Source organism: Artemia franciscana, chromosome 2, assembly GCF_032884065.1.
Source record: "Artemia franciscana chromosome 2, ASM3288406v1, whole genome shotgun sequence".
NCBI lineage: Eukaryota > Metazoa > Arthropoda > Branchiopoda > Anostraca > Artemiidae > Artemia > Artemia franciscana.
In genome coordinates, this window is record NC_088864.1 from 63,952,474 (window position 1) to 63,977,272 (window position 24,799).

A 24,799-nucleotide genomic window follows, 5' to 3' on the forward strand; every position below is an offset into this window, starting at 1 on the left:
ATCAATGGTAGTTTACCATGTGAGAATCCCGATAAGCCCTCAAACATAATTTACCTCCCATACCTCCCAAAAATCACTACGAATCTTAAAAAGTCTGCACACAAAATAATCTGTATGTTTTATTTGCCAATAATTTCAAAATCATAAATTTGCTAAATTCTGGTAAAGATAAAGTCCCAGTTACTCGCCAAAGAGGGGTCTCTCAAATACCATGCAACTGTGGCAAATACTAGGTAGGCAGAACTCACCAGAATTTAGAGAAACGCCCACAACAGCATAAAGATGATATCACTAAAGCTCTAGATTGTAATATTGGTGCTGTTTCTTGTGATTCTGCTTCAAGCAGCCATCTATTTGAAAATCCTAGCCATAAAATACTTCTTGAGAATCAGTCCTTATTAGCAATGACCTAGGCATAAAGCAGGTAGTTCGAGAAGCAATTGAAATCAGACTTAAGATTGATAATAATATTTCCTTAAATATGGACTTGGGGGAATATTCACTAAATGCTCTACATAAAAATTTAATTAAAAACGATCTTACAAGATATTTCAAAAAGCAGTAGATATTAACACAGAACCAGTCAAAAATAGACCTTTGAGGTTTGCTGCCAAAAAAGCAAAATTAGCACTAAAAATGTGTTTCTAATCATTCTTCTTTCATTTAAGTGAATTGCTTTCTTTCATCTCACTTTATTTATCAGTGCTTGTTGAACCTCGCTGAAGTAAGGATGCTGGGGGTGTTTTAAAAAAATTTAATTTTAGTTCTATTGGTCTATGTTGTTGTAAGTCTTTCTTTTTCTATATATTTATGTTTTGCTGAGGACGGCCTTTGGACATAGGGCCGAAATATTTAATCAAACTAGATTTCCACTGTCTTACGAAAATAATTTCCTATTGTTCTCCTTGGTTTTGATGTTTTTCTTGTTTAGCAATGCAGCCTCTGTGAATCATCCTCTGTCCTTCTAGATAGAGGTTTGAATCCTGTTGTTGCCATTGCTTTAGATTGGGGTGGTGGTCAGGGGTATGACTGTGCAAGCTTAGCCGCTGTGAGTTTGGGAAGTTTAGGGTTAAATAAATTCCCACAAAACGTCTGAATGTCAGGTGGGACGAAAAACGCCTGCAGCCATCATGGCTGCAGGCTAGGGGCATGAGGTCCAGGGGCATATTTAACGTCGTAGTATCGGGTAAAGGGGCACAGTGTCTTGAGTTGCAGGGAGGCTGAACCAACTTCAGTGCTTAATACCAAGCACAAAAATAACTCTGAGGCTTTTTAGGTTTGAAGATTTACCAACTTTTGGCCAGATATCAGAGGCTGAAGAGGAAGAATTAAAGAAAATGCACCAAAAGTGGGCTCAAGAAGAAATAGAAGCGAGTTTGAAAGATCATGTGACTTACCAGGATGTTTTATATGATGGTAAGTCAAGTATTTATTTTATTAGCTGTTTTATAATTTTATACTAGACAAAAATCAGCTAAGTTTAATTTTTGCAAATTTACAGAAGTAAGATTTTTAAACTGAAGAATATTTAAATAAATTAATTATATTAAAAGTATGTGAAAATTCAAGAAAAGAAATGTAAGAAAAAATAGATTTACAAGTAAGGCATGCTTGTTATTTACATACCTATAGGTCACGTAAAAAACTGTGAAAAAAAAAATCGTGGGCTGGTGGCCAAGCGAGAAACGCACCAGAAAAAAGACCCAGTGAATGATAAAAACAACAAAAAACTAAGAAATAGAGGATACCATTACTACAATGGATATTTATTTGATGTTTTACCTTAGCTTAAATTGATTCATAATTCTCTTGTTGCTTTCGATCAGCCAAGGATATAGATTTTTCCCATCCACTATCACACCTACATACAAATGGGGAGGGTAGGTTGAAATCCCCCCGCCCAACAAAAAATTAGAAATGGTGAACTAAAATGTCCTTCATATTTTGCTCCACCCCATCCCTCCTTCCTACCTTCTGCCACCACCAAAAGAGTGACAAGTTTAATACTTGTCCCTGAATTAAAAGGCCCAGCAACTGGAACTTTGATTCAATGCCCTGTGTGCCAGCTATTCCTCTAGAGAATCCTTTTCCTTCATCTATCATACCCTTTAGGAAAAATTATTTTATACCCTCATCCATAAAAGTTGCCAATTTTTTCTCCATTTGGTGTAAAGAGCTTAATAAACTTTGACATGGATTCTAAAAAAAAAAAATTCTTCTTATTTTTAAGCAGCGGATTTCTTGTAGCGAATTGTGGTCTATGGGTGACTTAAGTAGTGGACCATTTACTTCACTTGAGGCGTAGGTGAAGTATTACTTCACAGAGGTGTACAAGACTAAACATGTTTGTTGTAAAAATAGTTTCAGCGCCCCTAGCTCAAATATTAAATATATGTATATTAAATTTAATACTATATTAATGCTATACATTAAACATTAATACTTCATATTATGTATTAAATGTGGCTGCATCTTAAGTTTGTGTGGAAAGTGATTCTTCATAATGGCTCGTTTGTACCTATACATAGCTGCATATAATTTTCATCTATCAAATCAATTTAGATAAATGAAGCTTTAAAATAAATTCCAGAAACATTATTTTTTGCAATAAGAACGGAGCTACCACCACACGGCACCGTTATTCAGGCTTAGACTGAATGAAAGGAGATGAGTGGTTAATTCCCTTCTTAATAATTGCTGCGAGGTTATACATCAATGAACATAACTTTATGAAAAATCAAGCGGAACAAGTCGGTTTAATGAAATATTAAAATAAATATCTATATTAACCATTTATCCTGTATGCTCTTCGTGACTTTTCAAGAACGAATGTACTACCATGTGAAATTGCTTCTTCTGCAACTGGGAAGCTTAGTATATAGTTTTTTTTTATACTTTTAATTGATTGGCTAAATTAGAGTAAAGTGGTCGCTCTTGTGTCCAAAACGAAGTCATGTGCGAGGTGTGATTATTTACCGTATATTGAGCATACGTTAATTTTCGCCGTTTTGCCATTTCTCAGCTTTTATAATTTTGATTTTTATGACTGATATAACGTAAATTGCTGTAAATGAATGAACTTCATTTCCTACTAAAAAGACATAATGTCAGTAGCCAAGTAAAAAAAGCAAAGACAACAACTAAAAAGTAAGAAATAAAAAGTAAAAAGTAAAAAATAAGAAACGCACAAATATATATAAGCAGAACAATAAATGGACACTAATATCACAAAGCATCACATAGTTCATTTCTGTTAAACCGTTTAAAACTTCTCTAGTCTTTTCTGAAGAACCATGTACGAGTCCGGTAATATCAGTTGCTCATAGCTATGTTACACTTCCAAGGAGGCACACGCAAAAGGAATTTACAAAAAATGGTAGTAACAAGAATATGTTTATTCTCGTCAGATAAGGAACTTAAAAAGGAGAGAGAGCCAACGTATGTGATCTAACCGTCATCGAAAATAGCTGGGCCTGAATTCTTCTTCTTCTTATGTTTATGAGGTCTGTGGATCAGTATGATGTCCATTCACCTCTTAGACATTACAGGAATACCTTCACTGATTATTGAAAGCCTCTGGCAATATTCCTAGAAAAAAAAATCTACGGGTTGACAACAAGCAACGTGCTGCTAGTAATAATGGCGTCTTTTCAGGATTGATATCATCAACCTATAAATAATAGCTTCTAATTCATGTGACAGGGAGCAATTGATGAGAGCATCAAAAGTTAAGAGGATCTTTAATTGATGACAGTAATTCCTCAGTCTCCTGGAATCATTATCTCCTGGGATGCAATCAAATAGCACATGTTGAGCATGCGCATTTGAACACCATAATTGCTTAGTTTTTTTGGGGGGGGGGAAAGGGAGGAGTGCCCTATCCTACATGCTTGTAAATCCCCCTGGAGCTTATAGTTAATAGTAAATATTGGTTGATTGCAGTTTTATAACTTAAATTTCCGAAACGTTTTGTCAGGGGGAGGGGGTCAATATTACCTTACTGGAGACCACGTTAAATTAGAATTTCAAACCAACCAAAGGAACTTTTATTCGGACTCGGATAATTTCCACCTTCTGACAGCATTTTCTACATAGTGGGGTATGGTGGATTCCCCATTTAAAAAGGTCAGCGTTAAGTAAAATCGTTCCAGTTTTTAACTTATAGTAGATCATATTAAAATCCTTAGACTTGAAAGGAGGGTACAAAAATCGTTGGTAATCATCGATGAAATCATCGATTATATGAATCTTTCAGAGTTACGATCCTAGAGTAAGGTTTTCGGACTTACTATTAAAATCATATATTGACAACTTAACGGTACAACACAAAGGTAGACCAAGATACACTATATTTGAAGAAGATTTTAATATCTCTGAATTTAATGGGATTCATCTAATTTATCTCAGTAGTGTATAGAACCCTTCCTAGTATATTGTAAATAGTTTTCTCAAATACAACAAGTGCCAACTTAACATAATTGTGGTCTTATCTACGGATTTTAACCAGATTGAGTATGCATGTATAAGAAAAGTTTCTTCTATAAATCAAAAATAGGTCCACACTGGTCCAATGTTTAGGGGGTCGGCGTTAAATAATGGAAACATTACATTATTAGACCAGTATTTTTTTTCCGGGGGTAGGGTTTTATGTACCAAACTCGGCCCACCCTTATCCCCTGTTCGTGGGTATGGTATATTTGATCCTTCAAGACGGAAATCAAGTAAGATAACCCGTTAAATGAAAGTGAAGAGCACTTGGATTTTTGTACGTGAAAGTGCATGGAAAAAGAAAAAAGAAAATCCTGAAGTCAGGAAAAGCTTAAAATTGTTAAGATTATAAATAAAAGTATATAGAAGTCGTGAAGAATTTTATAACTATTCAAAAACATTTTTTGTGTCATAGCTACTCCCCTCTGCTTTCTCTTTTTTATTCTGCTTTCTCTTTTTCTTTATTTGAAACATTACCGATTTGTCTTGGTAACAAGTAATTTTTTTTTTTAGTTTTTAGAGTGTTTGACGACGTGTTGTTTAAAAGCTTTCATGTTTTTTTCGTATGTTTTTGTTATTTTAGTTTTTTTTTTTTTTTTAGTTTTGAGTTTTTTTTTAGACGCTGAGCACAGCAGAATAGATGTCATCCTTAACATGTTTTTAACATGAGTTAATAGTAATGGAGAAAGCCCCCCTTATTTTTACTGTCTTTAGGGTGGTTCTCAACCGAAGTTAACGAGATTGATTTACACATTATGCTATAAAATGCCTCTGTGTTTGAAAATTTTATTTCACATTTTATTGAAAATTCGAGCGTATTATCGATTTTTTTGTTGTTATTACTATTATCTATTGCAATCAGCTTTCAAAATACTGGATTTTCAGTTTGTTTAAAAAGGATTGGACTGGAAGTTAGAAGCAAAACCTTCTTCTGATTCTCTCATCGATTTTCGTCAAAATTAATGAAAACCATGTTTTTACTCATGCCCTGTAAAGTTTTTCTAAATTTTTTTTTGCTAAGTTTTTCTTATTTAGGAACCTAGGTAGTTTCAAAATAAAATTAACCATTAATAACCAGTATTCTAATGCCATCTTCATACCACAAAATGTGTTTATGGGCCTGTGTCTGACTACTGTAATATACTTAAAAAGGGAAAATTGGCACGGAGTTTCATTGTCGACCTCTCTAAGGTACCTCTAAAGTATTCAAGCTAGTCATGTCGAAGTAATCGAGAGAAATACAATCGTTTTGCTCCTAATAATCTTTCCTTTACCTTATTTCATCACTCGGTTTCTTACTGTTCTCTCTTTAACCGATATTAAAAGTTAAATACATTAGTGCATATTCTATCTTATAATTTTGGGGTCCGTAAATTTTTTTCTCTTTGATATTGAAACTAAAAACAAAAATCAATGAATGAAAAAAAAACAATCTAAAATAAATAATAAGAAAATCGAGCTAGTCATGTCCAAGTAATCGATAGAAATACAATCCTATTGCCCCTGATAATCATTCGTTTACCTTATTTCATCACTCGGTTTCTTACCGTTCTTGCTTTAACCGGTATTTAAAGGTAAATAAATTAGTGCATATTTTATCTTATAATTTTGGACTCCGTAATTTTTTTTCTTTGGTATTGAAACAAAAAAAAAATCAGTGAATGAAAAAAAAAACAATGTAAAGTAAATAATAAAAATTTGAGCTAGTCATGTCGAAGTAATCGAGAGAAATACAATCTTATTGCCCCTAATAATCTTTCGACATGACTAGCTTGAATACTTTAGAGGCGCCTTAGAGAGCTCGACATTGACACTCCGTGTCAATTTTCCGTTTTTGAGTATATTACAGTTGTCAGACACAGGCCCATAAACACATTCTTTTTTTTTCTATCTTATAATTTTGGAGTCCGTAATTTTTTTCTCTCTTTGGTATTGACACTGAAAAAAAAAAAAAAAAAAAAAAAAAAAAAAAAAGGAAAGTAAATAGTAAAAAAATCGAGCTAGTCATGTCGAAGTAATCGAACATAATTTTGGGTTCTTGAATTTCTTTCTTTTTCTCTTTTTGGTATTGAATGAAACTAAAAAAAAAAAAAAAAAAAAATGAATGAATGAAAAAAAAAACAATGTAAAGTAAATAATAAAAACAAATTGAGCTACTCATGTCGAAGTAATCGAGAGAAATACAATCGTATTTTCCTTAATAATCATTCCTTTACTCGGTTTCTTACCGTGCTTGCTTTAACCGATATTTAAAGGTAAATACATTAATGTAAATACAAGGTAAATGCATTCTATGTTATAATTTTGGGGTCCGTAAATTTTTTTTCTTTGGTATTGAAACTAAAAAAAAAAAAAATCAGTGAATGAAAAAAGCAAAAACAATGTAAAGTAAATAATACAAAAATTGAGCTAGTCATGTCGAAGTAATCGAGAGAAATACAATCGTATTGCCCCTAATAATCTTTCATTTACCTTGCTTTATCACTCAGTTTCTTACCGTTCTTGCTTTAACCGATATTTAAAGATAAATACCTTAGTGCATATTCTATCTTATAATTTTTGAGTCCGTAATTTTTTTCTCTCTTTGGTATTGAAACTAAAAAAAAAAAAAAAAAAAAAAAAAACAATGTAAAGTAAATAGTAAAAAAATCGAGCTAGTCATGTCGAAGTAATCGAGAGAAATACAATCGTATTGCCCCTGATAATCATTCCTTTACCTTATTTCATCACTCGGTTTCTTACCGTTCTTGCTTTAACCGATATTTAAAGGTAAATACATTAGTGCATATTCTATCTTATAATTTTGGGTTCGTTAATTTCTTTTTTTTCTCTTTGGTATTGAAACTAAAAAAAAAATCAAGGAATGAAAAAGAAAAACAATATAAAGTAAATAATAAAAAAATCGAGCTAGTCGTGTCGAAGTAATCGAGAGAAATACAATCGTATTGCCCCTGATAATCATTCCCTTACCTTATTTCATCACTGTTTGTAATTTCTTTTTTTTCTCTTTGGTATTGAAACTAAAAAAAAAATCAATGAATGAAAAAGAAAAATAATATAAAGTAAATAATAAAAAAAATCGAGCTAGTCGTGTCGAAGTAATTGAGAAAAATACAATCGTATTGCCCCTAATAATCTTTCCTTTACCTTATTTCATCACTCGTTTTTTTTTTACTATTTTAGCGGTATTTAAAGGTAAATGCATTAATGCATATTCTGTCTGATAGTTTTGGGGTTCGTGAATTTTTTTTTGTCTCTTTGGCATTGAAATAAAACCAATAGTAAAATGAAAGTATTTCCTGCCGAATAAAAAATCGGCACAGAGGATACATTTGTCTGGTTAACAATTGAAATACAGTTGCATAAAAAGGAACTTTTTCATGTTTTTAATCCCCCCCCCTTCCATGGTTTGGACCTGTTTACCTCTATGCTAAACGCGATTTTCATCTTTAAGTATTTTTCACCATTAAGAAAAGACACAAAAAACTGAACAAACTACCCTGGTGACCCCTATATATTTTGAGTTTTTTAGAGATACGATCACATGGCGCGGGGTATTACGCTTTTTCTCGGAACGAAGCTAAAAGGGCAGCAGAGAAGGCAAGTTTAGATGCGATGCGAAAGGAAACCTTGGAGAAGCAGAAAGAGGCAGATGACTTCAAAAGGAAAAAAGAGAAAGAATTGAAGGAAAGACTGAAGAAAGTGAGAGAAAAGAAAAGATTACAAATGGGGCTTCCGTTAGAAGAAGAACCTGAAGAAGGTAATGACTATTGTAATTTGAATATACTTCGTTCTTATTTTTACTCTAGAAATGCGTCTATACACGAGAAAAAAAATTCAGGAAGCGTACATGCACCTTATCCTGAGCATCTAGTGTCACATCCTAATTGGTTTACCTAAGCGGAACAGAGAGGAGGGGGGAGGGGGATAATTTTCTCTTGGGAGTGGTCCTTATTTCAAAAGTACAATAAGACACTTAATTTTACTTGCCAACAAGTTTGGTCAAAATATGCGAACCTCTTCTGGTCTCCTAAAAGCTTATCTAGGATCATTACCTCTTACAAACAACCTCTTCTGTTAGATGTTTCTTGAGGCTCACTTCGAGCCCTAAAAATTTCTAAGAACCAACTCTAACTTCTCTAATTTTTAAAAGGTTTGATTCTGTCCAGATTAACAAAATTCCTTGGTGTAATAGCCTACATAAGGCTATTGAGGTCATTTGATACCAAAATGTTGCTAGTCCTGTTCACACTAGGTGTTGTTTGAGACCCAAGCAGTGTTATGAGGGGAGTATTTAGAGATACTGCGTTTGCGCTCCCTTCCCCGTTGTTACTCCAGTAAACCCCAAAACTCAGTTCTCTAAGATATTTTAGAAACAGAAATATAAAGTGCAACATACAAAAAATATGAAGTACAAACATATAATATAAAGTAAAAACATGTAAAGCACAAAGTATAAACACATAAAGTTTAAATTACAAGCATATAACGTACAAAGTAAGAACATATTTTATTGCCATTTCTAATATTTGCCACAATTATGTCTTTGGACAACTTTCACTAAATTTCCCCAGATTATTCCCGACAAATTCACAATTCCACAATTACCCAACATCTCATAGTTCTGATTTCTCTTTTGAAACTAGGCCAACGGTGCGATCGGGATTTAGTTTGTGTCATATTGGTCCAAAAGTTTGGAAGTTAATCCCAATAGCTGTGAGAAATTGTAATGATAGAATTAAATTTCTGAAGTTATTAAGAAATCATGTTGCTAGTCTCCCATAATATTTTCCGTTGTGAGTGTTGAAGTTTGATTTCCGTAAGAACATTAGTTTAAGCCAAAGTTATGACGGTTATTTCTTTTGTTTGTGTTTTTTTTTTTTTTTTTTTTTTTTTTTTTTTTTTTTTTTTTTTTTTTTTTTTTTTTTTTTTTTTTTTGGTGATATACCACGCGCTTAAGTATGCCATTAGGCATTTGCGCTGTTTGTTTATATGGTTTAATTCTTGTTATAAATAAACATGTATCTATCTATCTATCATGAAGCACGAAGCACAAACTTAGTAAGTATAAAGTACAAGCATATAAAACATAAAGTACAAACAGAAGTGTAAAGTACAGAAATATAAAGCACTAGCATAAAGTATACTTTAGAAACACGTTTCTATCGTGAAAACTAAAATACACATCTCCTTGATTTAGATTCCTTTTTTGTAAAGTTGCTGCAGGAAACAACATTCTTTGTCGTTATTCGCTTCTGTTGTCCCTTGTCGTATAGCCTATCAAAAAGGTTTTTGGTTTATTTTTATTTTGTTACTTGCTATTTGCTTGGAAAAAAATAGGGGGGGGGGAGGGAATAAATTTTTTTGTTTTTTAACATTTTTACTTTAACATATTTTCCAGGAAACAACATTCTTTGTCATCATTCGCTTCTGTTGTCCCTTGTCGTATAGCCTAGCAAAAGAGTTTTCAATTTATTTTTATTTTGGTACTTGCTTTATGCTAGGAAAGAAATAGGGAGGGGGGATGCAAACAAGAAATGCAAACTCGTCTCATTAGGAAGTGTAAAAAGTAAAATTTATTATTATAGTATTTGGAATATACATTTTAAGGAGAATTAAAATGTTATCTTGTATTTATGTATTTTCTCGGTGTATCCGCATTAAATAAATTTGGGTTTTCAGAACTTTTGTGTTTTCAGAACTGCAGGAGAGACCCTGGATTACAAAGAGAGATAAAGTGGATAGATAACTTAAGTTTTTATTGTATCCCCTGTATACGTTGTAAGCTTTTGATATAAAAAATTGTTAGAAATGACAATAACAATCCAAAGAATTAGTTCTTATGTATAATGGAAAATCAACGAGAGAGAAAAAACTGAAATTCTGGAAAAGAAGAAAATAAGCATAGGAGAAGCGATAATTAAAAGTAAGAATATAAGGGGCAATAAAATAGCGAAAGTAAATAATAATAATATTTAAATTATGCTAAAGACTGGGAAGTTTAAATGGTAATATGTATTACCATCAGTTGGAATATAATTATCAGTTGGAATGTACAATTTAAGGAAGTTTAAAGTATTATCTAGTATGTCAGTATTGTATCGGTGGTATCCACAAGAATTGAATTTTGTGTTTTCTATAGTTCATAATTCTACATAGTTGTGTAGAATTATAAACTATAGCGAGAACTCCAGCTTACAAGGGGGTGAACTAGGAACCCAGCTAGTAAACCAAAAATTCATCTTTATTGAAAACCCCCTTACGGTACAGTAATATTGGTAATTAGTTTGTGAGAATTAATTTGTCAAGAAATCGGTTCAAGTTCATTTATCAGGTTATTTTGAGTAATTAAAATATTTGATCTTGTAGTTTTAACATCAGTAAAAGAAACGCCCCTTAATGGGCTGATCAATAATATTGAAATTCAAATTTTCATATTTAATTTAAATAGATTTTAGTACGAGTTAACTAATTGGATTAACCCAAATTTACTCATAGTTTCCAAATTTGATTTAATATCTAAGAGCCTAAACTAAGATAATGATAGTATAAAAATAATTTCTAAAAGAGTCAATAGGAAAAAAAAATAACAATTGAAATAACCTGAAGACGTTTCGAGTTCGACTTCAGAGTTTTCGAGTTCATTCAGTTTCGATTTCTTAGTTTGTTTTATTTCTGTCTAAAAGAGAAAATACGTTTATTTCGACATGCTCAATAAAATAAAACACTATTATTGCCCCTTCTTCTATAATAGTTTTGATAACTTCAGCAGCTACTCTTGAAGACGCTCTTCCAAAGCAGTTTGAAGAAGAAATGCCAGTGCCACAAGAACTGCCTATTGAAACAGAGACGAAAAAACCGTCTGTTCGTCCGTGGGATATTGGAAAACCTGGTGTGTCTCCTCCAATTGAGATTAAGCCTACCAGAAAAGGTAAGGACTAAACTTAACTTTATTCACAAACTTGTCTTTGTCAGGTTTCGGTTTTACTCCTAAGTTTTCACGCTCGTGTAATATGACCATAGTAACGATCTTTCTAACTTTAGCCATTTTTATGGCTTTTGAGAAATGTTTAAAATTTTTGTTTTACAGGGACATGAGTAAGCTCAAACTTGCTGCAACTAGTATCGGACCCTGGGCGCTAAACTTAACTTTATTCACAAACTTATCTTTGTTAGGTTTCGGTTTTACTCTTAAGTTTTCACACTCGTGTAATATGACCATAGTAACGATCTTTCTAACTCTAGCCATTTTTTATGGCTTTTAAGAAATGTTTAATTTTTTTTTTACAGGGACATGAGTAAGCTCAAGCTTGCTGTAACTAGTATCGGACCCTGGGCGCTATATTACTAAGCAGAGATCAATCCCCAGCGCTATCACAATGCTAGGGAATACTCACCATATTTCTACTCACTCACACATTTCTACTCTACTCTACTCACATTTCTACTGTGTGTAAAGAATCTTTGCTGACCGTTACCAAAGATCTTATGGTGGATATTACTCCCTCGTTACGGTAGTAGGCCGACATATTGGCACATAATTAAGAATCACGAACCACTTAAGGAATGGTCCTTAACAAATCACAAAGATTGAAGTGTGATTTTTTTAATTAAAAACACACTAAGCTTCTGTTCCACTTCTTCCTTTTCAAGCAAATGAGGTCTTTTCAGTTAAGACTATTCAGCCCTTTTGCGTTTGATTCACTCTGTGATATGAACAAAGTTACTGATTTGGTTGCTTCTTATTTATCTAGAATCTGCTCAGATTTCTTTCAGTAGATCTTATGATTCTAGGAGTTGAAATATAAGAAGATAAACACTGATCTCTGAGCTCAGTGTGCAAATAGACTCTTAGCTGATAGTGAAATTTTGTGGTGTTTGAAGTACTTTAATAGTTTGCAATGTAGGATATACTGTGCGGACGTCAGCATATTACATTCAAATAGGCTACAAAACAGCAGAACTTCTTCTGTTCTTTTTCTTCGGTAAAACATTTTTCTTGATCATTACCAAGGCCTTATGTTAAGTTTTCTCTCTCGTATACTGTGACCATAGTTACGACTTCACTACGTTTAGCTGTTTCTTTTTTTGGTTTTTAAGAAACGTTTTAAATATCCCTTGCTTTTTGGTAGTTGCAGGTAATCATTAACGTCCGCTAGATGTCTCTTCGTAGGTTGTGGGTTAACGTTTTAAGTTTTAAGTTTAAGTTTTTAACGTTTTAAGTTTAAGTTGTGGGTTAACGTTTTAAAACGTTTTAAATTTCCCTTGCTTTTTGGTAGTTGCAGGTAATCATTAACGTCCGCTAGATGTCTCTTCGTAGGTTGTGGGTTCAAATTGTGAAATTCAGAGACCTGCCTAACGTGAAGTTTGGAAATGGGAAGTAATGGAAAATAACTCGTAAATCGTATACAATCTTATACAAGCTTAAAAGGCAGTAAAGTTAAAATATACCAAAAAATAATCTTAATCTGACTTGGCCATATTAGTACCGTATATAATAACAATAGCTTAAATGTATTGTCAGATTTTTCTTTGCAATTAAACATCTGCCAAAAATAGGTTCTACTGATGCGGAGGCTAATAAGAATAGGAGGCTAATAGGTAGTAGTGTTGTACTTGTAGAAAAGGCTTGGAGAAGTAAGAGCCCTGGGTAGCGAAACGAGCTTAAATTGTTATATTAACGGACAAAAATTGTAAGATTTATAATATTGACGGTGTGACAAAGTCTGCATTTGCCCCCTTAAGAAAAAAAAATGCCAAAAAACTGGTTCTGCTGATGCGGAGGCTAATAAATCAGTGTTGTACTTGCAGAAAAGGCTTGGAAAAGTAAAAGCCCTGGGTAGCGAAACGAGCTTAAATTGTAATATTAACGAGCAAAAATTTTAATATTTATAGTATTGATGGTGCGGCAAAGTCTGCATTTGCCCCCTTAAGAAAAAAAAAAGCCAAAAAATGGTTCTGCTGATGCGGAGGCTAATAAATCAGTGTTGTACTTGCAGAAAAGGCTTGGAAAAGTAAAAGCCCTGGGTGGCGAAACGAGCTTAAATTGTAATATTAACGGGCAAAAATTTTAATATTTATAGTATTGATGGTGCGGCAAAGTCTGCATTCCCCCCCCCCCCAAGAAAAAAAAAAACCGAACTCTGGATCTGCCCAGCATAAAAAGGAATGTGTGGAGCGTGTGTCGCTCGATATTTCACTGTTGTAAATAAGACATTATGAAGTAAAGAATAAGCAAAAAATTGACAAATAGTTTACACATATAAAATTAACAAACAATAACACATGGACAAATAAAAAAGAACTAGTTCGTTTTTTATTCAAAAAGAGCTAGCCACATTAAAAAAAGTTGAAAATTTTGACAAATTTACTAATAACTAGAAGAGTAAAAAAAACAAAGAAGCAAATGTTGAGAACAAAACCGGGTCTATGGGGAGTAGGAAGAAAGAGGAGAATAATTACACAAATGTCCCGCTTGTATCAAACAGCGGGAAAAGGGAAGTAATGGAAAATAACTCGTAAATCATATAAAATCTTTTTCATTGACATCTGCCAGTATGCATAGTTTCTGAGAAAGTTACAAGACAGTTTCATGAAAAATAGAAAATAACTCACCACAGGCCGATAACACTTTGTTTCATAATTTGTTTTGCTAATCTTGTTCTTGATGCAATAAACCAATTTCTGGCTGGTTTAGAATTCCTCCAAGAGTTGTAACTACACAGAGCACCTTCATCTTTTCAGTGGTTTGGCTCAACTTCGCTCAAATTAAATTGATCTTTGTTTTATTCATATTAATTTTAGTAATATTTGTTACGAATTGTTTATAAATTTTTTTCAACTTGCGCTTGCCCGGGCTGCGTTGCTACTTGTTGTACATATCAGAATATAAAAAAAAGTATTCAAATAACTGAAATAATCAAAACTAAAAACTTTAAGGTAAAAAATGAGTCTCTTGATAGATCTCCACTATTTTAGTTTTTTGTAATCTGATGGCATTCTTTAAATATTTTAGTGTAACTATTATTATAATAATGTTAAAAGATGCTAAAAATAGAATAGGCAAGGCCTATGTTTTTTTCACAGCTGAAAAAAGTTGGGAGGAATAGAGAGACGATTCTGCGAACCAAGAATAGAATACTGGTAGCTACACAGGCGAAGCATGGTTCTGAAACGCAGATCTTGTAAACAGTAATCTCGACGAAAATTTGGCTCAAGGGCTATATTTTGAGAGAGTTTGAGATGTTTAGGGCAAATTTTTCAGGTTTAGAACACGTCGATGCACTTGATCGATCTTCTTGTTACCCATCATCACTTCTTCATCTTGATTAATTCCTATTTAAGCGACTTGGTCTTCTTAAAATTAATTTTTAAACCTATCATTGCACTCTATACTCTCATAAACTCAAAAAAAAAATCATTCATTTTTCTATTCTTTTTATCTAGGATGCTCAAATCGTCAGTTCCAAGTATAGCAGATTTTTACCTTCCTATTTGATTACAAGCTACTCCTTAGGCTTTTGCCATGTTCCATAGGATAAAGTCCATCAAAATGAAACATATAAATCGGGATAAAAACGCAATCTGCTTAACTCCTGATTCAATACGAAATCTAAAAATCTTTTTCTAATCAGTTTGAATATCTTTTAGTTTTTGGGCCAAATCCCAATACAGAAGGGTACATAGAAAAAGATTGGGTCCCCAAAAGAGGGCGAGAAATGGGCAAAACCTTCCCTCGGAAGCTTTGTATGAAAGAGGTGTCCGCAAAAACTTGTCTGGGGGATTTGATCGGAAAGTTCTAGTGTCCTCATTAATAGCTGAAAGTAGCCGGGGAAGGAGGGGGGGTAGACACCCTCTCTTTTGTACTCTTTAGTTGCCCTGTCCCCCCTCCAAAACACCCTATCCTTGAACCGGAAGATAAAAATATCTTGTACCTTTTCTACCCAAAATCATTCAGAAAGTGTTTAAGGAATGGTCATTAATTTAAGATCCATCAAAATGAAACATATCAATGGGGTAAAACGCAATCTGCTTAACTCCTGATTCAAGACGAAATCTAAAAATCTTTTTCTAATCAGTTTGAATATCTAAGTTTTTGGACCAAATCCCAATGCAGAAGGGTACATAGAAAAAGATTGGGTCCCCAAAAGAGGGCAAAAAATGGGCAAGACTTTTACTCGGCCACTTTATATGAAAGAAGTGTCCGCAGAAACTTGTCTGGGGGATTCGATTGGAAACTGCTAGTGTCCTCATTAATAGCTGTTGAAGGTAGCAAGAGGGGGGGGGGGTGGACACCCTCTCTTTTGTGCTCTTTAGTTGCCCTCTGTCCCTCTCCAAAAAACACCTTACCCTTGAATCGGAAGATAAAAATATCTTGTACCTTTTTCTACCCAAAATCATTCAGAAAGTGTTTAGGGAAATGTCGTTGATTTAAAATCGTAGCATTATTAACCTTTGTAAAAAGACAACAAAAATGCATACTTCACAAATAACGCTCAAGAAGTTTATAATTCCGATAGAAATCAGCTTATTCTGATTTATAATTGTTTAGGAATCATTTAGGGAATGGTCCTTCACAAATTAATTATCACGAAGATTGAAGTGTTATTTAAAAACACATTAAGCTCGTACGTGTTTGACTACACTAAGGACTCCAGTGCGAAGGCTAATTTTGCAATTTTAACGTACAAACCAAATCATCCCTAAGTAAGGGCGTATCCAGGATTTTGCTCTAGGGGAGGGAGGTTAAAAAAAAGCTTTGCAAAACGCATAAAAAATCCGTTTATTTGCATTTTGTCCTTGGGCTTACATTGTAACGTAAACGTCCTAAATTAAAAACTCCAAAAATATGTTTCACTAACAGTGCTTGAATTTGAACACATGTGGTATATAACAGTTTCTAAGTTTGGTGATTACAAACCTGAGGCTAATTTTGGATTGCAGAAGCCATAAAACAAAAGTCATCAACTAATATACATCAAAAATGGCTTTTGTTTCACTCAAGCTGGTATTTAAGAGTACTCTGAGTTTGCCGATGTCAAAGCCGGGGTTAATAGCGCAATAAAGATTTCCAAAATCAACATACTTTAATTACTTATTTAGTAATAAAATAAAATAATTAAATTAAATAAAACTATTAATTAATTTTATTAATATTAATAAGTTAATATTAAATTAATAATATATATTAAATTATTAAGTAATTTTAAATAATTAATTAATTAATTATTAATAAATTATTTATTTAATTAATTAATTATTAATATAAATAATTATTAATATTAAATAATAAATGAAATATTAAATAAATTAATTTTATTAACAAGTTTAGTATTAATATTAAAAAAATTAAGTAATTCATTAAATAAAGTAATTAAATTGAAAAAAAATTAATAAATAAAATTACTAATTACTAAATAAGTAGAATTCCATTTCTAGCAAAGCTGGCATATAAAGCTTTGGTGCTACAGAGCTAAGGTTAAATTTCTAGCATTGAAGTCCAAAATCGAAACAGATTAAGTATATGTTCCAGGAAAATTGAAATTCAAGAGTTTCTGACTTTGCTTATCAACAGTCTGATGCAAAATTTTTCAATATGAAAGGACTTAAATTAACATATATTATTCATGTATTTCATTAGTAATTGGTGTGTGACAATATGCTTGGATTCAGACACTTGCAAGAGATTTGATCTGAATAATAAGGGGCCCTGTGTCCCTCAAAACCCCCCTATCCTTGCCCTGGCAGTTATAGCTATGTTATACCTCTTTCTGCTCACAATTATTCGGATAACATATAAGGAATGATCGTTGATTTAAGAACTTGACTTTAATAATTTAAATGAAAAAAATATTATAAATACACGTTTACATGTTTCTCAAATGACATTGCAAGAGTTTATAACTCTGATTAAAATCAGCCTATCCTGATTTAAGATCGTACAAGAATTATTTGGGGCATAACCTAATCTAAATAAAGAGACGCTAAGCTAATGTTTTACAAGTGATGTTTGATTTCTACTACGGAATTCTAACCCTACGATTACAAATATGAGACTAATCTTGGAATTTTGATGTTCCAAATCAAAATATGTTAAGTTTAAATTTCACAAATGGTGTAGTCGTTATACCCTGTTTAATCAAAGAATTGCAGTAATTGTCGATCTATACGATTGGAAAGCAAAAAGTGGGTCTTTTGACTGGTACCCCTTTCTTAAAATCTACATCACCATTAAGCATGTAAGCAAGTTGTGCCTTTTTTGAATAATGATTATTTAGGAATTATTTATATAATTTTCCCAAATAGTTTAATGTTGATTGTTAAAAATATAGGACGACTGTCTTGAAAAGAACAAATATAGCCTAGATATTTTATAATTGGTCTCTGATTTCTGTTAAGACCAGTACTTTGAGGTTCCTAAGCTTCTTGAATTCAAACATAGGTGCAACATAGACAGTCTAAATCAGAACGAATTAAGTACATATTCCAGCTTAACAGAAGTTTTGAGATGATCAAAGAATCGTGTCAGATCAACTCAAAACTTACTATTCAAATCTGAGAAAAAGGCGCATCTTTTGAAGTGTGATTACTCTTAGAAAAACTTACTATGCTCGTATTTTACAAGCTATGGATGATTTTCTTTCTGATTTCAGCTTTAATTCAACCCTAGACACTACTAGATAGTGATCTTTACTTTTAACATCAATAAAAGCACTCCTTTTGTTCTATATACCCTAGTATATTGTATTGACCTTGCTAGTCTTTGGTTTACAATAACCTTATTAATCTTACCATCATGTGAATATGATGTTAAATTATAGGCCATTTTATGACCAAATACTTTATTGGTTACAACTTGATTGTTATATCTGCAAAATGCCAGCAGTTTGTAGCCATTACTGTTTTCTTTTCCCACACCAAATTACCTTGGCTAGGATGCCATCTATCCCTATTTCTACTGACTTTTTATGGCTTTTTATTCATCATGAGCCTTACATCCTTTCTATGTACTCCATCCTTCCTGCCTGAGTAAATAAATTCTATATCACCCAATTTCATGTTTCCTGTCCCTGGGAAATGAGTTTCTGAAACTCCTTGTAAGTCCAGTTCGAAGCGTCTGAATTCTTCAGTCAAAATGACGATACGATAGTTATCTTTTAACGTGGTAACATTCCTTCATGCTCTTCTATCGAAATGAATCGAAATACTGCACAGACAATCTCAAGCCGATTACCTCCAACTCATTGAGACTCAATGAGAATTTGAGGATTTGAAACTTGAAATTTGACAATGTAGAAGATGAATGGAATAATTTTGGGAAAATAGTTTGTGTAGCTGCTTATGGTGTCTTAGGGAAGAAAGTTAGGAATGCAGCTAGGAATATTAGTGAAATGAAAAAGAGGAGGAGGGGCTTGTACAGGAATTATCTAAGTGATATATCATATGAAAACACGAAAAATGTAAATAATGTACTGAAAGCATTAAAATATAAACTAAGGAGGTGTGAAGTGAAGGTCAGGGATGAAATTGCTGAGGATCTGGAAGATGCAGCTAGACGGCATAATAGTAAAATGCTGTACTGACATGCTGATAGAGTAGTCAATCTGGACTTGTCCCAGTTAAAGATAGGAACGGAGCCACAATTAGTGATAAGGAAAGAATTAAAGAGAGATGAGTAGAACATTTTGAGAATGGGCTAGTTCGAGATAGAGCTGCAGGAAAAGATGAAGAGGAAAACAAAATGTGATACTCGAATGTGAAGGAAGATTTTTTTTTTCGTGCCAAAAAATTAGTGACAGTACTAAAAGGATTAAAAAATAATAAGGGTCCTAGTGCTGATATGGTGGTAAATTAGTTTCTTAAATATGGTGGTTATTAGGTTAAAAATAACTAGCTGAAGATAATGTATATGTTATTTGAAAAAAAGGAAATGCCTAGCGATTTTAGGAAAACTCCAATTAAACCCCTGCATAAGAAAGGTGATAAGAGTGAGTGTGGTAAGCTATGGAGACATTGGCCTGGTTTCTTTAGGCAGTTGATTAATTAGTATGATGATACTTTTTACACTGAGCGATGCTGTAGACAAAGTTTTAAGAGAAGAACAGTGCGGTTTTAGGAAGGGTAGAGGATGTGCCAACCGAATTTTCTCTCTTAGGTTAAAAAATGAGAAGTGACTGAGTCATCAAGCACCTTTAGTCCTCAGTCTTATAGACTGTGAGCAAGCGTTGGGTTCAGCTAGCAGAAGAGCTTCATCGAAGGTCTTATCCTCATGTATACCACATATATATTAAAATATATTACAGTGATTAGTGCTATGTACAAGAATAACACTGCTGCGGCTAAGGTAGGAAATGAGCTTAGTAGCTAGTTTCGTATGAAATCAGAAGTTAAGCAGGGTTATGTTCTCTCCCCATTTATATGGTCATTTGGATGGACTTTGTTTTAAGGAGCACAGGAAGGGCAATGGGAGAACACGATATCAAATTGGTAAGAAAAACTCCTAGATGAAACTTTCTTAGATGAAAGTCTGAGCAAAATAATGAATTTTTAGAGGCATTGCGAGTTCAGGGCTCTATAATAAGTATGGCAATTAATATCAAGAAAACTAAATCGCTAAGACTTGGAATAAGTGAAGATGAAAAGCTGACGTAGGGTAACGAAAAGATCGATCAGTTGAAAAGCTTCACTTGCCTTGCTAGTAATAGTGCTAAATACGGTGGAAGTAGTGAACATGTTAAAAGTAGAATAGCTAAGGCTCAGGGTTGTTTCCTCAGTTGAAAACAGTTTGGAAGATAAGTCAAGTAAGAAAACCAAGATTAGAATATTGGAGGCTACAGTGATGACAATAGTCAAATATGGTTCAGAAGCATGGGCGCTCTGAAAAACAGAGAAAGGTTTGCTACATGTTTTCCAGAGAAATTGCCTACAAATTGTTTTGTGAACCCGGTTGACTGACAGTATTTCAAACAGTAGGCTGTACGAAAAATGTGGTTCAGTTCCGTTTTCTAGGATTATAATGAGAGCAAGGTTAAGATAGCCATGGCAAAATCTGCGGATGAAGGATGACAAATTGTCCCAAAGAGGGCTAAACGGCAAGCAGGTTGTCCGCGATTGGGTTGGGCGAGTGTCGTAAAGAAAGATTTAAGAGAAATAGGAACTTCTTGAGAGGGTATAGAGAGGGAGGCTTTAAACAGATCAGGGTGGAGAAGGAGCGGGCGTAGCTGTTTTGGTGTCTCAGCGAATTGGTGCTGTGATGAGTTGCTAATAGCAGTAGCATTAATAATACTTCTGATTCTATTGCTTACAAATACAAGACTAATTTTACAACATAGACGGCCCAAACCAAAATATCTTAAGTACAAATTTCACAATTATTGGACTTTTTACGCCTTGGTTGAATCATAGCCTTCCAGCAATTTTCAAAATATACAATTAGAAAGTCAAAGTTAGGGCCCCTTTACCATTGGCCCTTCCAAAAGCCCTAACTCACCTTTGATCACGTGAACATCTCGCCCCTCTTTCGAATCATGGCTATTCAGGGACTATTTACGATTGCCCCAAATGGTTTACTGTTGATTTTTAAGATCATACGGCAACTGAAATAAAAACATGGTTCGCAAGTAGTCATTGGTTTCCACTAAAACTAAGACTTGAGGCTCCTGAGCTTCTTGAATTCAAAAATGAGAATTATACTACAATAGAGACAGTTTATTGTGACAAGTTGAGTAAATATTTTGACCTATTGGAAGTAAATTGTTCATTTTATGATGATGAAAGAATCGTGTTAAATCAACTTGACTCACTGTTCAAATTTAAGAAAAAGCACATCTTTTTTAACTCAATTTGAGTCAAAATAAAACTGCACAGCAAGTTAAAAACAGAAATTCTAAAAACGAATTTTAGACTATTAACGCTATTAGTATACCCTAGTAAGCCCCCAATCCCAAAAACAGAAACAGCAGAATTAAAACAAATAAAAATATTTGATATAACATATTCGCTCTATATTTTAGAATATAGGTAGAATGTTCCAACATTCTTTTCTTCGTTCTTTTTACTAGTCTTACTTTTTCCTTTGGCTGCTCAGTTTCACATGGAAGGGCCATCTTTTTTTCTTTAGGGGAAAAATCGGCCTAGAACCAACCTGACCATAGTAAAGTGATCAAATTTGAATAAAAGTGCGTAACTTCTAAATACATTTTTCTATTTCACTTTATTTTGTTGTCTAATTTCGTTTAATTTTTTTTGTAAAACTTTTTCGTTTATTTTTTATTTTACTGTTCAGTTTATTTTCTCCTTTCAGTTCTTGCACAAGACGAATGGGTTGAAGAAAGACGAAAAGACCGCCCTACTGAGTTTGCTCCTCCAGTCGCTTATCAACAAAATAAGCCTCAGCATCATTATAATCAAAGGAAAGGAACACACTCAGCTCATTTATTTTTTACTCAACAGCAGAAGAGGACAACAGCATCAACAACAGTTGAAAACAACAACAAGTATCAACAACAGCAACAACAAAAAGTAGTTCTTGCTCAGCAACAAAAACCTAAACCTGAAAACGCATTTGAAGAGAATTTGCCCATATCCGAAAAACCTAATGATGTAGTGCATATTTGTGGCTCAGGTAAACGGATTACAACTGCTGACATATTTAATACAGAACTAGATTCTAATATTGAACAGAATGATGTAACCACAGAAACAATAAATGGAACCTCAGTGTGTATGGATTCGAAAAAATTATATAAAGAAAATTCAAATTTTGCCAGTAATAATGTTGAAGAAAAGAAAAATAGTTATGAGTCAACCACTGGACTTTTGAAAGAAGATTTGAATGCAGACAAGACGCTGGAAGATGCTGAAAGTGTGGAGTCAGAAATGATAGATGGGGACCTTGCAACTATGGAATCAACCAGACACAGTAAAGGAATGTCGAATTTTTCACGCGATTACGTAAATGAAGAGACTAAAAATCATAGTTTAACTGCTTGCTCCTTTACAAAAGATTTAAATACAAAAAAGACACTCAAAAGTGCTGAACGTGTGGAGTCAGAACCAATAAACAAAAACTTAGTTACTCCGGAAACTAACAAATTATGTAAAGGGAATTCGATTTTTGCAAGCAATTACTTAAAAGATAAGACTAGAAACTACAAATCAGGAAGTACACTGAAACTGTATTCAAGTGATATAACTACTAATTTCGAGGATGATATCAGTTTGTCTGATAGGCAGAAATCTGCTATACCTCCACCTGCGTCTATGGATTATTACACTTCGTCAGTTGTGAAACGGGGTCCACCAATAAAGCGTCCGAAAATACTGGAATCCTTATCAGCTGGACTATCAGTTAATGACAAAAAGAAAAGTGATGATCAAAAGAAAAAAGATAAGGGAATGCTTGCTTTATTTTGAGATGGCCAATCTGTGTTTTTTATTAAGTTGATGTCTTAATTATAAATTACTTTTTGTTTGTTTGACGTGTGTTATTATATGTAGATCTTCAAAATGTGAAAAACTCGAAAAAAAAATATGAAATAACAAGAAGTCATTTCTAAGCATGGGGATTCGGGTCGAAGTTCTTTGGGGGAAACTTGAAAAATTACGAAACCAGAGGAATTGATTTTTAGGAATGGGGATCAAACTTTTTTGAAAGAAAATTCAAAAAATTTACGAAATCACAAGAAGTCATTTCTAGGATGGGGGTCAAAAATTTTGTGGGGAATCTTCTAAAATTTACGAAATCCCAAGAGGTCATATTTAAGGATGAGGATCAACTTTTTTGTGAGGAAAAATTTACGAAATCACATGTCATTGCTAGGGATAAGGGTGGGAGTCAAACTTTTTCTGGGGAAAGCTCTAAAAGTTGCGAAATCATAGGAGGTCATTACTATGGCTGGAGGCCAAACTTTTCTTAAGATTGGAGTGATTTGATAAGCAACATACCATTAACCAAGACCCTATACGCAAGGATACTATAAAGTTAGGAGGAATGACTTGAAGAGAAGGATCATTTGAACAAAAAGTGTCAAGAGTCAAAAGTTGCATCGAGTTTACTGCTGCTAATTTAATCATGAAAATAAAGAAAATTATTTGAAACAGCTAAAATTTCGGTGGGGGGGGGGGGGCTCCAAAAAAGTCTCAAAGATGTTAGACTCTGAGTTAGTTGCTCTTTAATAGTTGAAAAAGAGTGGTAGCTAAAAAAGATAGGAATAAATTTTTTTTTCAAAACTGTTGACCTGCGTCTACTTTTTTTATACGTTGTTATTGAACTATTAATAATTTTTGCTTGAAATGCTTTAATATGTGCAGTAACAAGTACATTATTGGCTTGGATGTTTTTTTTTTTTTTTTCAACCAGGGCTACCTTGAACCCCAGGGCTCTGCTAGATAGTGAGTTACATTGAAACCGTGTGATTTATCAAATGCAAAGTGTGATATGTATGGTATGCATTTTGCAGGGGTTTCTTGATAAAAAAGACTTATTTTAAGGTTTTTTACCGAGTAACCCCTTACATGTCTGTCTTGCTCGCCTCCCTCCCGCTATGAATACACTCCGCTTAAAGCTAGATGCTTATCATAATATCTTTTATTCAGTAAACATTTCAAACAAGAGAAAAGAAACCAACAAAGGGAAAAAATAAAAGAAAATACATTATATCAAATAATCATAAACTGAGCTTACTTTAACAGCAAATAATAGCAAAATTAGAGGCACATGATAAACAAACTTACGATACTCAGCTAAAACCACGCTTTAGCAGCAGGTACCAACATAGCTGAAATTCCAGTATTTTGATTGGAGGAGGGCAAGAGGAGGTTCATACCTGAAAGTCTGGGATACCATTCAGAGGAAAGGGGGTTTTCTGGGGGCTTCCCTTCGAATAAAAAAAAGAGGTGTAATCCTAAGTTTGTTTTTGAGCTCTTTCATTTCCTGAATTCCAGTTCAGTCGATGGCGCAGTTCAATTCGATGTAGGACCCACAATTTTTCAGACAGAGGTGCAATCAGACTCTTTGAATGGTAAGGTTTCTCCTCGCGTTTGGGTATGGCCTGCTTTAAGAGACACTTATTTAACATCACTATTATTGTCACTTATGTTCACACGAAAATATCTGAAGAAATTGTAATAGACGAGGATTTTGATCAGCTAACAGAATTAGTTAGATCCATACCAGGGTGTGACCTTCTGATAAATGCAGGCAATTTAAACGCTTTCGTTGGTAACTGTGGACCCGACAATGAACGAGTTGTAGGCAAATTCGGATTCTATGATAGATGTTAGCGAGGTGAAAGACTTGTCGAGTTTGTTC

At 33.5% G+C, this 24,799-nt stretch overlaps 1 protein-coding gene and 1 long non-coding RNA gene across 5 annotated transcripts in view; one reads left to right on the forward strand and one right to left on the reverse strand.

Moving 5' to 3' along the window:
• Positions 1-22,962, forward strand: part of LOC136043936 (eukaryotic translation initiation factor 5B-like) — a 37,733-nt gene extending 14,771 nt beyond the window's left edge. For 2 of the 4 annotated variants that reach the window (XM_065728998.1, XM_065729001.1), the window contains 4 exons: positions 1,277-1,416; positions 8,021-8,248; positions 11,243-11,419; positions 21,791-22,962. In XM_065728998.1, coding sequence (XP_065585070.1) covers positions 1,277-1,416; positions 8,021-8,248; positions 11,243-11,419; positions 21,791-22,902 — 1,657 coding nt within the window. In that variant the 3' untranslated portion in view covers positions 22,903-22,962. The remainder of the gene's footprint in view (positions 1-1,276; positions 1,417-8,020; positions 8,249-11,242; positions 11,420-21,790) is intronic. The other 2 variants (XM_065728999.1, XM_065729000.1) reach the window with 2 other exon arrangements.
• LOC136043938 (uncharacterized) overlaps positions 1,394-24,799 on the reverse strand; it is a 33,448-nt gene continuing 10,042 nt past the window's right edge. Inside the window, exons 2-3 of the long non-coding RNA XR_010621753.1 lie at positions 20,978-21,083; positions 1,394-3,588 (exon numbers count right to left, since the gene is read on the reverse strand). This is a non-coding gene — a long non-coding RNA (uncharacterized LOC136043938). The remainder of the gene's footprint in view (positions 3,589-20,977; positions 21,084-24,799) is intronic.